Source organism: Elaeis guineensis, chromosome 14 (genome assembly GCF_000442705.2).
Source record: "Elaeis guineensis isolate ETL-2024a chromosome 14, EG11, whole genome shotgun sequence".
Classification (NCBI taxonomy): domain Eukaryota; kingdom Viridiplantae; phylum Streptophyta; class Magnoliopsida; order Arecales; family Arecaceae; genus Elaeis; species Elaeis guineensis.
The window spans coordinates 62,311,115-62,320,704 of NC_026006.2; the positions used below are offsets into that span (position 1 = coordinate 62,311,115).

Consider the following 9,590-nt stretch of genomic DNA (forward strand, 5'->3'; position numbering starts at 1 on the left):
TGTACCCTTTTTTTTTTTTTGGGTAAAACAGTTCTGTACCCTCTTTTGAAAGTGCCCTTCTTTGTGGTTTTCACCTTCTGTATCATTTAATTAATTTAATGAATTGATGGCGACACAATCACCATTTGGCTTTTCAAAAAGCAAAAAAAAAAAAAAAAAGGTGGGACTGGAAATTGGGTTTCTCACCACCAAGTTCACGTTCAAAGAGTTCACATTCAAAGCAGGCATCTTTGGTTCTTGGCGGTTCAACTTTCCTGAATAGTTTTTCTGACGTGAGAGAATTAGTAGAACGGGCAAGCGACTCACAGCTCACAACCCAAAAATTTGGGATCGGGGTGGTTGCACAAATTTTTGCACAATATGTTCGCAATGGCTGACTGTCGTAGAGATTGAACCTTCATTCGTGCTGACCCACTGGATATCTACATGAAAACATTCTTCTCTAATAATCCCAGAGAATCATGCTGCAAGAATTCTATTTGAATTTGATAGTTAGTTGGCAAAAGCCATCTGAACTAATATCAATTGTGATAATTATGTAACTGTGACAAGGTTCAAAAAAAAAAAAAAAAAAATCCATCAAATCTCCTCTCGAGGCTGCTCAAGAAATCCGAAGAGTTCTGTCACAAAGAACATGAGTGTCAAAATGCATATTTCTTAGTTACAAATGGAAAATCAATCAATTATACTGCAAAACTGTGACCGCCATCGCTCCCAGCTCCCTGAAATTGGAGCATAACCCGAATCCTGAAGCAGTGGGAAAAAGGCAATACTGGCAGAGCTTTTTCATTATTATTTGGCAGCAAAATCAGATCCTTGGAACCACCAATATCTGAAGCCATTGCAACAGCCGCTCGTCATACAGATTGTCATTATGGAGATGATGCAACTTCAATAGCACTACCCAGCGGCCATGCTGCCTCGACAAAGGCATCACCGTACTGCACCTTCTTCACCAGCGTGATCTCTTGATGCGGATCCAGGGCTGTCACATGCAAATATGGAATCAGAATATACTTGCAGAACTAGGAGAAATTTCGCAGATGGAAGATTGAATGGCATACCAAACCCATCCACAAGCAACGTGTACTGGTAAACAAGATCCATGCACAGAAAGGGGAGATTTTCCACAGAAACATGCGGATAGGTAGTCCTGGCATCGTCAATATTCAATCTGCAAGCACGCTTTGCAGCCTCCTCAAATTCTGAAGGTCTAACCTTCGCAACCGGCACCTTGGGATCTACAAAACCAGCCTATGTAGATAATAATACATAATTAGTGCTCCAAATTGGAAGACAAGAGCTCAAAAGATAGCCTATTGTCTATATTGTTAGTCACGTATCACCTCAGCAGCCCTATCAAAGAAAAAGGATGCCACAAATAGATTTTTCTGCCCATCTCCACCTCCACCATTCCATATACCCCCAAATGTACACTTAATGTGCGTACATACTGGTTCATCAACTTTGAGAGCTTTAACAGCATCACTTCTACACTTAGAAAGACTAGCTCCTGAAGGTGCAGATATTGCTTTGTGTACGTCGTCCCCATATTTGTATGTCCCTTTGGAGAGGAAAAAAGCTATAAGTGAGAATCAGAAGAAGGATTCTCACTATATCAAACAGTAACAAAAGGACAGCATGACTTCATTTCCTCAAATCAGAGTTAGCAAAGAAAATGGAATTATGCAATATCTTCAATGCCGCCACCATGACGTTCCATTATAGCAGCTTAAAGTACCGGAAATCTTTATTGGTTTCCAGGGTGCTGGCAAATTGTAGACTTTGGAAAACATTCAAAGAGACTTTTCATGCAAAAGTTATACCTAAAATCCACTGCCCAAATGGATATTAAAAGGATAAAATTTGATCTGTCATCTGTATTATTTTAACCTTCCAGAGCATATTAACAACAGAATTCACCATGCTGAAAATTTCTCGAATTATTCCACATTATTTTTCTTTGTGCAGATGGTGCTTTGAATTATTCCCCATGAATGAAAAAAATCAAGAATTTTTCACACATTCATGATGCATTCTCAAATTTTGTGAGATGAACATGAATTTTTTATAATCGGTTTAAGAGACCTTAATGAATTATGCATTAATAACAAACATTTTGTTGGCGATGATCTTTTAACTATTTCTTTGCTGTTCTTATCTCTCTAACACTTGTCTCACATGAATAAATGAGTAAACATATTAATAATTTACATCCTTTTAACTATGATAAGTTTTTCTGATTTTTATTTATCCAAGCTAATTCAGAACATCTGGGAAAGCTCTGCATTTCTTTGAATTTTGAATATTTGCTTGTAGCTGTTTAATTTCCAAATGCCAAACTTGTCACTACATTCTAGAGTTGCATCATCTAAATGGTAGTCCTCAAGCATCTTAATGAATGTGACATAACAATACACGAATGCTCCATGATTACTTAAGCAAATTATGGGGTACATTGACTGACTAACAAATGTCTCTAGGAAGACTTTAATGAAAACCATCTTGCTAATGCTAAAAGAGCTCTACAGCATCCATCTTACCCACTTTATCATGGTTCTCGATTAAAAAGTTCGAAACACATCATTGTGCTGAAGAAGTTAATTTGTGGCCTTTTACAATGCTAGCAGAAGAGTTTGAGTAGCAGTGGGGTCATTGCATCTGTTTCTCCAGAAGCAATAAGTCAAAAGCACCTCTAGGTATGAAAAACTTTGAGGCATAGTAGCGTTCTAAATTTTTGATAGTCAGTTCTTGCATAATCAATCCACCGCACATGCTAAAGTTTTAGAATCTCTTATCTGTTTTATGTGATTTGTAAATTTAAAAGGATGAAGAATATATAACTAAAGGCAGCACAAAAAATTTACAGGAGCAATATACGTAATTTGAAAATCCCCATACCTAGGGTGATTTTAACTTTCCTGCATTCAACAGCATTGAATAAAATGGTAATGTGTTTTTTTTTTTTTTTTGGTTGGCCAAAAACGTTGAAAACCAGGACTTCTGAAAAGATACAAAATTCCACTTACAATTGTTTACCACAAAGAAAATGTGGTATAAAAGCAATTAGATTTTATCTGATACAAAATGATTAAAACAAACCCTTACCTTCTGTAATTAACTGAACCCATCATGAAAATATTATCTTTACAAGTGATTTATATAGACTAGAATAAACTGAGAGATCCAAATTGGACATGCAAATCAGATGGTTACTGTTACAATTTTCTTACCATGAGGAATATGAATTTCCTAGAAACATATTTTATGTGAAAAGAAAATTACAGAATAAAGTAGTTTTCAAATACATCAGGTCCAGAGAATGCATAAGACAATTATTGATAAAATCAGGAAGGCTTAATGTGGGAAGTATAAAGGAAAAAATACCACGATAACCGTTTAAAATGCAGTTGCTGTTTCCTTCTCCAGCCATCAAAATCTCTGCTCGAGCAGCCAATAGACCATAATGCAAGTAACTGAAAGGGAAAGAACCCAGTTAGGAGTATATTCCAAGGCATTGACTGCAAGCAACAACTAGAATTTGAATTCCCAAATTCTAAACCAGACTGAGATCATTAACTTCTATCCCCCTTAACTTTACAAGAGTCTCACTCGAAACAGACATTAGAAAGCAATAGTTCTAATAGTCGATCAAGGAATGGTCAAACCTGTGAACGTATAGGTAATATTTGGTTCCTTTAAGAAACAGGTGCTTCACGTATGAGTCCTCTCCATCTGTGACTTTTGGAGCCTCTGCAGCATCCTTTTCGGAGATAGCATAAGCCATTTGAACAGATCCTCCTCCCAAATCAACCACTCCAACAGTGTCTGAGTATGTCTTTCCCAAATTTCCTAACAGATAATTTATAGTAACCTATATATAAAGAATTTTCTTATTAGTAATAGAATAAGATTGAAGAGAAAGCTTAAGCATCATCAAACACAGCAAAAGCAGTAAATATTTGCAAAATCTGAATATTATTTCTCAATATCCTTGTAGGAGAATAACATTATCTCAAAAAACTAAAATACAAGTAATTAAATATCTTTCAAAAATGAAAAAGTTGAGTACAAAGCAAGCCTCACTACCTAACACCATGCGCAATATAACAAGAAAATGAACATACTTTATATTTCTTTATTTGAGGAAATCTCAGTTTCCATTGACCACCGCTGCATAACTATAGTTTTGTTCTTTCTCTAAGGTTAATGGAAGATGAATAAAAAGATGCAAATTAGAAGACAAGAAAAAGGCAAAAGGCTGTCATCGAAGACCAGCTATCACATGCTTCAAGATTTGGTTGGTTTATGGACTATGGAAATAGGATTAAAAGGATGCACAACATCACAACATCAAAGACAAGTAGCATAAAGAAACATGAATTTCACTTTTTATTTGAGATCATTTCGGTTAAAAGATAACTTATCCTTTCCAAACAGGCTAGAATAAATGTATTCCATCCCTTCCTCCCCCTCCCCCATCTTTGGGTAGGCCATCCTTTGTAGCAACAGGACTCAGCATATTGGCACGATCTGTGAGTCAGTGACATCAAAAATGACACCCGATTGTAAAATGATACTCAATTTTCTAGCAGAGATTACACGTGTAGAGTTATGCTCACCAAGCCCCAGCTTCATGGGTTAATGATTGCTGTGGTTGTACATCATGATCTAGAGGCCAAAGGCTTGAGCATTCTTTCAATGCTTTCTCACTTGATCTCAAGTTCTTATTTGTGAAGCCAATGCAAGTTAGCTAGTTTAATTAGAAATAGTTAAATTGATGATTGTCTTGGCCATTTGTAAAATCAAATTTAAATTGGTAATTAATGTCTGTCTGATTAGATGTGGCCAGATGAAGAAAGGCATCATCACAAGAAAAAGGAGAAACGAGCCAAATGATTCAGGCTTCTTGAAGTATGGTTAGGGAAGTTGCACAAATGAATTAATTGATAACAACAATGTTCAGCATAAGTACACTAAAGACTCATGAAATCACTATGTTTCCTTTTATAACTAATGCTTTCTCCTAGATGAATAGTAGTTTGGTTCAATGTTGGAAACAATCACAATATTACAAGGTACGAAATAGAATTTTTAAAGTAAAATGTTGAAGATATAACATAAACAAGTTTGAATTATATACCCATTGAAAAGCACCTTCTTGACTTCCATCAAGAACAGACACCCAATCTGACTGAAATCTAAGTGAGCTCTTGTCTTTAAGAAGATCCCTGACCTGTAAAACTGCATGTTCAGATCAAAGCAAATAACAGAATAGTTGTGCTAAAGCAAGAGTCAGACCTATCCCTTGCAAGGACAAAGCTATAATTGTGGATTTAAAATTCATTTAACCTTAGAAAATAAAATGAAGGAAAGTATTGTTCTTTCCAGCTTAAAACAAGAATAACCTTTTTTCTGATGAATATCGAGGGATTATTACCGCTTGCAAAATTTTTTCAGATGTTTCAGCTCCCAAAGCTCTCAATCCTGCAGTGGCCTGCATAGGCATCAATATGTGAATGACCATTGATGACAGCATGCATTCATCGACTTCAAACTACAAACACCATGTGATCTTATTGTCCAAGAAATTATGATTTACCCCAACTCTGACAGGTGTTTTCCACCGTAATTCTGCTGGAACCACACTTTCAGCTTCCTCCAAAAGAGGAATTAGTGAGTTTGCAGCCTCCTCAGGATCTTTAGCAAAGGAGCTCAAGCCTGGTTTTTTCTGCACAAAAAGGAAAAAAAGTATGATACCAAACAACAAGGTCTATGATGAACTTCCTAGCCTAATCATTTAAGTTGGGTGCTAGGGGGCATGGCAGATGATAACAAGCAGTAAGTCCTGATCTTCTCAGCAAGTTATAAGGAATTTTATTTTGCTGTATTTCGAGCCAAAGTTTATATCATCCCTATTCTTAAATTCACCAAATAGCTGGTCTGATATTGAGTTTTGCTACTTTTTTTTTTTTTTTTTACAAATTTGTGTAGTAACTTAAACATTTGCTTTATTATGATGGTTGCTTGTGGAACCTAATATATATCACAAGGCTAAGCTAACATGTTAAACATCATAGTTCCTACTCATATATGCAATGCAATGAGCCACATGGAAAATGGGAAATTCCCATTAATATTTACTGCCTAAAAAGTTTATTGTTTTCTGCTGTTTTTCATGAAAAACTTTGTTAATTATCAAGGGTTTTCATATTGTCTCGTACAGAAGGCCTAAGTATATCAGGTGGCAAAAATATGAGTTTCATGATTCAATCAATCTGTCAAATTTCGATTCCACAGATGAATGGTAGTGAATAGAACAGCTTTTTGCCCATCAATAACAGCTGCAAACTTTAGTACCAGGGATCATCAATCATCAGCTACGATGGCATATGAAAAAAAGTTTGCTACTAGAACTATAATTACTCATGGCACCACAAACATTTCATGCAACATTACAATCCAAAGAACAGCATTCGTGATGCCACAAAGACATCACAGCAGATCTGTTATCATCACATTTCCCAACTGGTTTCTCTTCTACCACAAATTCTAACTTCATTGGCAAAGTAATTTAAGGAAATTTAGTCACATCTACATTGTCAGTAGCTAGTTCAGCAATTATCATCTTATCAGAGACCAATTTCTAATTCCAAATAAATATTTTCACATGGAAACTATGTATTGGATACACTAAGTAATCTTTTTAAGCTGTTTGTTCAAAATAAGAAGTAGAATCCATCTCAGAAGTGTCAAAATATGCTAAATTTTACATACATTACTCGAATTCCAACCCTAAGTAAAGAAATCATCTAAAAGAAGAAGGAACCCTTCTCGACCCATACCTGTCTGAAGAGCTCGATCTCCTTCCCGATGTGAAGCAGATCCAACTTCTCATCGAAGCAGTAGACATGAACCCTACTCCCAGAGCTCCCAGCATCGAAGATGACCGCGTAGCTCTTGGATCCCGCGCCACCGGGGACGGTCTTGCGGCCGGCGTTTGCAGGAACGGAGAGGAGCGGGGCGGCGGGGGCGCGGGGCATGATGAAGAGGACGAAGGAGACGAGGAGGAGGGGGACAGAGACGACAAGAATGACGCCGCGGTAGCGGTGAATCCTGTCGGCGAGGGGCTCCTGCCGGGGCGCGGCGACCCGCTGCTTCATCTTCGCATCGGCGTCAGCGGGGGCCGGGATCAGCTCGGCGGCGGACGGCGAGCGGTACCGGATCTGCCCGTTGCTCGGGGGCGGCTTCAAGGGCTGCGGTGTTTCCTGGACGGTCTCCAGCTTCTAATATAAGAGTGGGATCGAGGCGGTGGACCGGATCCGCGAGCGGCGACGGGATGCGACGAGAGATCTTTATCCCACTTTGGGCAATCAAACTCTCCGGTGCTGCTACTGCGACGGAGCAGGGGCTTCGCCGGTCGCAACCAAGGAGGGAGTAAAAAAGACGAGAGAGAGGAGCGGAGACAGATGAAACTAACAGCACACAAGCTGTTATTTACGAATTAATATTATTTTATTTATAAGGTTACGGATCCCGAATTCTTGACCAAGGAAAAGGACCACGCGTTGTTTGGTACAGATGGTTGGGTCATGGAGTAGTCTAGGGGTTAAGTGGGAACGGGAGTGCTTTTGTCAGGTGGAAGGAGGAATTTTGTGATTTTTATTGCTTGGCTGTTACACTCGTGCTACCGTTCCGTATACTCTTTCAGCACGACCTTTCCCGGAAGTGACGCGGCCGGGACGCAACGGGAGGGGAGCGGGAACCGGGGACATGTGGCAGACGAGTGGCACGTGGGTGTGCAGGGGAGTGGGGTCCATGGGGAATGTGAGATCCAGTATGTTCCGGGGTCTGATTTGACGGTGGGTGTAGTTTGGAATCCTTTACATATTGGTTGAGCTCCAAATTTGAAGGGGTAAAACAGACCCGTTCGCTGGAAGATATTGTGCGGGGTCAAATGCGTTCAGCAATTAGGACCAAGAGGATTGGTTAGGTACTCCTACAATGTGAGAGGACGGATGTCATTGTCTTGGTGATTCGTTCAAAGTGTTCGTATCTCTGGATGTCTGCATGTATATGTGTATATCTATAACTAAGTGATATACGGATGGTTTTATTAGTTTATTTAGCCATGGTATCATTGATTTTTCTTTTTTTTTTTTAAAATATAGGAGTGGCCCAAACTGTCGTTAATTGAAATCATCAAATTTCGCGAGCATAAATTAAGAAGAAGCGGGCTTGTTTGAAAGGTTATCAGGTTATTTGATTGTTGGATGTAGTGGTAGCCCTTTATTATACATTGATAAACACCTATTGTGGTCATGAAATATGAAGTTTGAGAATTATATCTCCGCACATCTCTGTACCTAATTATAACTTGATATTGCATGAAACCATCAAATAATAAAATGAGGGTTTTGCTACGGAACCTTTTTTATAATATTTTATAAAAGTTAGAAGATATATAAATCATCCAATAAATTAGGATATTTGGGGTATTTTTTTCTTAATAGGTTAGCAGCAGATTAATCGCAGGTTACCAGCTTTTTTATTTTTTCAAAAAATATTTTATTTATTTCTATTTTGATTTGGCTAAATCAAATCAATAGAGCTGACTCAACCCTTTCTCCTATCGGCCTCTTTTTTTTTTCAAAAAAAAATATTTTAATATTTTGCCTTGAAACCCTAGTGGTGGGCGGTGATACTGAGGATGGAGGGAAGGAGTATAAGTGGTGGAGGAGATAAATGAGAGAGGATTTTCTCAAGGAGTGGTGGTAGGTATCGTGCGAATCTTCTACTGTATACCGCACCGTGCAGTGCACGTACGTCCCATCCACTGCGCTATGGATGGTCGAGCACGACCGTGCGCAACAGGCGTGCATCCGCACGCGACCGTCCATCGTGCAATGAATGGTGCATTATGCACCGCACTGTGCGGTGCACAGTAGAAAACCCGAGCCTGTGGTAGATAAGGGTGTTGGAGAACTGGAGTGAGGAGAGGAGGATGAAGAAGAGGCGGCAATGCTCGAAAACCTAACTTTGTCCTTCAACCACCAGCTCCTCCATCACTTGCCTACGAGCAGCAATGGCAATGCCAACATCAAGTCTGGCCAACCTTTGACGTGCTCCACCCACGACAAGAAGAAGCTTGTCGATGGTAGACCGTCCACTTCCTACAACAATGAACATGCTTAGAATAAGGCCATCAGGTGCCTTTATTGTAGGGTCAATTCTTGCCTCAACACCTCCATCTTGCTCCACCACTTCACCACCAAGAAACACGCCCATGAGGTTGAGTGTGAGAAGCTCGCCTCTTCTCCAACGAGCGTTAGGGCGTGATTGAGTAAGAGAAGGCCTGAAGCAAGGCTAATGGCATCGCCCTTAAGGAGGAGCCTATAATCATGGGGACCTCAAGGCTAGATCTCATCACTTTCGGCCCCCTCAATAAATGAGGCCATCCTTAGGTATGAGCTCATAGTGGCAGATGGTGTTCGTCCCACCAAGGGATATAGTTAGGTGCTAATGCCTAAGCGTTGGGCTCTATGTGCAACAGAGATGATTATATAGGTTAGGAGACAGCCCACCACAGA

The 9,590-nt window shown here is 39.3% G+C and overlaps 1 protein-coding gene across 2 annotated transcripts; it reads right to left on the bottom strand.

Moving 5' to 3' along the window:
- Nucleotides 1–575: 575 nt before the first annotated feature.
- Nucleotides 576–7,383, bottom strand: LOC105057256 (probable apyrase 1). Of its 2 annotated transcripts, none has more exons than XM_010939809.4 (9): nt 6,846–7,382; nt 5,603–5,731; nt 5,441–5,497; nt 5,144–5,236; nt 3,669–3,874; nt 3,388–3,476; nt 1,347–1,564; nt 1,065–1,254; nt 576–985 (listed from the first exon to the last, which is right to left on the bottom strand). In XM_010939809.4, the coding sequence occupies exons 1-9, from the start codon at nt 7,161–7,163 to the stop codon at nt 873–875; spliced, it is 1,413 nt and encodes a 470-aa protein (XP_010938111.1). In that variant the 5' UTR covers nt 7,164–7,382; the 3' UTR covers nt 576–872. The 2 variants fall into 2 exon arrangements, with proteins under 2 accessions (XP_010938111.1, XP_073104765.1); XM_073248664.1 differs by having other exon boundaries at nt 716–985; nt 5,158–5,236; nt 5,409–5,497; nt 6,846–7,383.
- Nucleotides 7,384–9,590: the final 2,207 nt, after the last annotated feature.

What these genes read in the sequence shown, in the direction of transcription:
- LOC105057256 (XM_073248664.1), bottom strand. Translation starts at nt 7,163, where the DNA reads ATGAAGCAGCGGGTCGCCGCGCCCCGGCAGGAGCCCCTCGCCGACAGG. An exon ending in CGATATTCATCAGAAAAAAG is followed by an intron (nt 5,237 to 5,408) that starts GTTATTCTTGTT and finishes GCAGTTTTACAG; the next exon opens with GTCAGGGATCTTCTTAAAGA. An exon ending in TCTTTGATAGGGCTGCTGAG is followed by an intron (nt 1,255 to 1,346) that starts GTGATACGTGAC and finishes TTATCTACATAG; the next exon opens with GCTGGTTTTGTAGATCCCAA.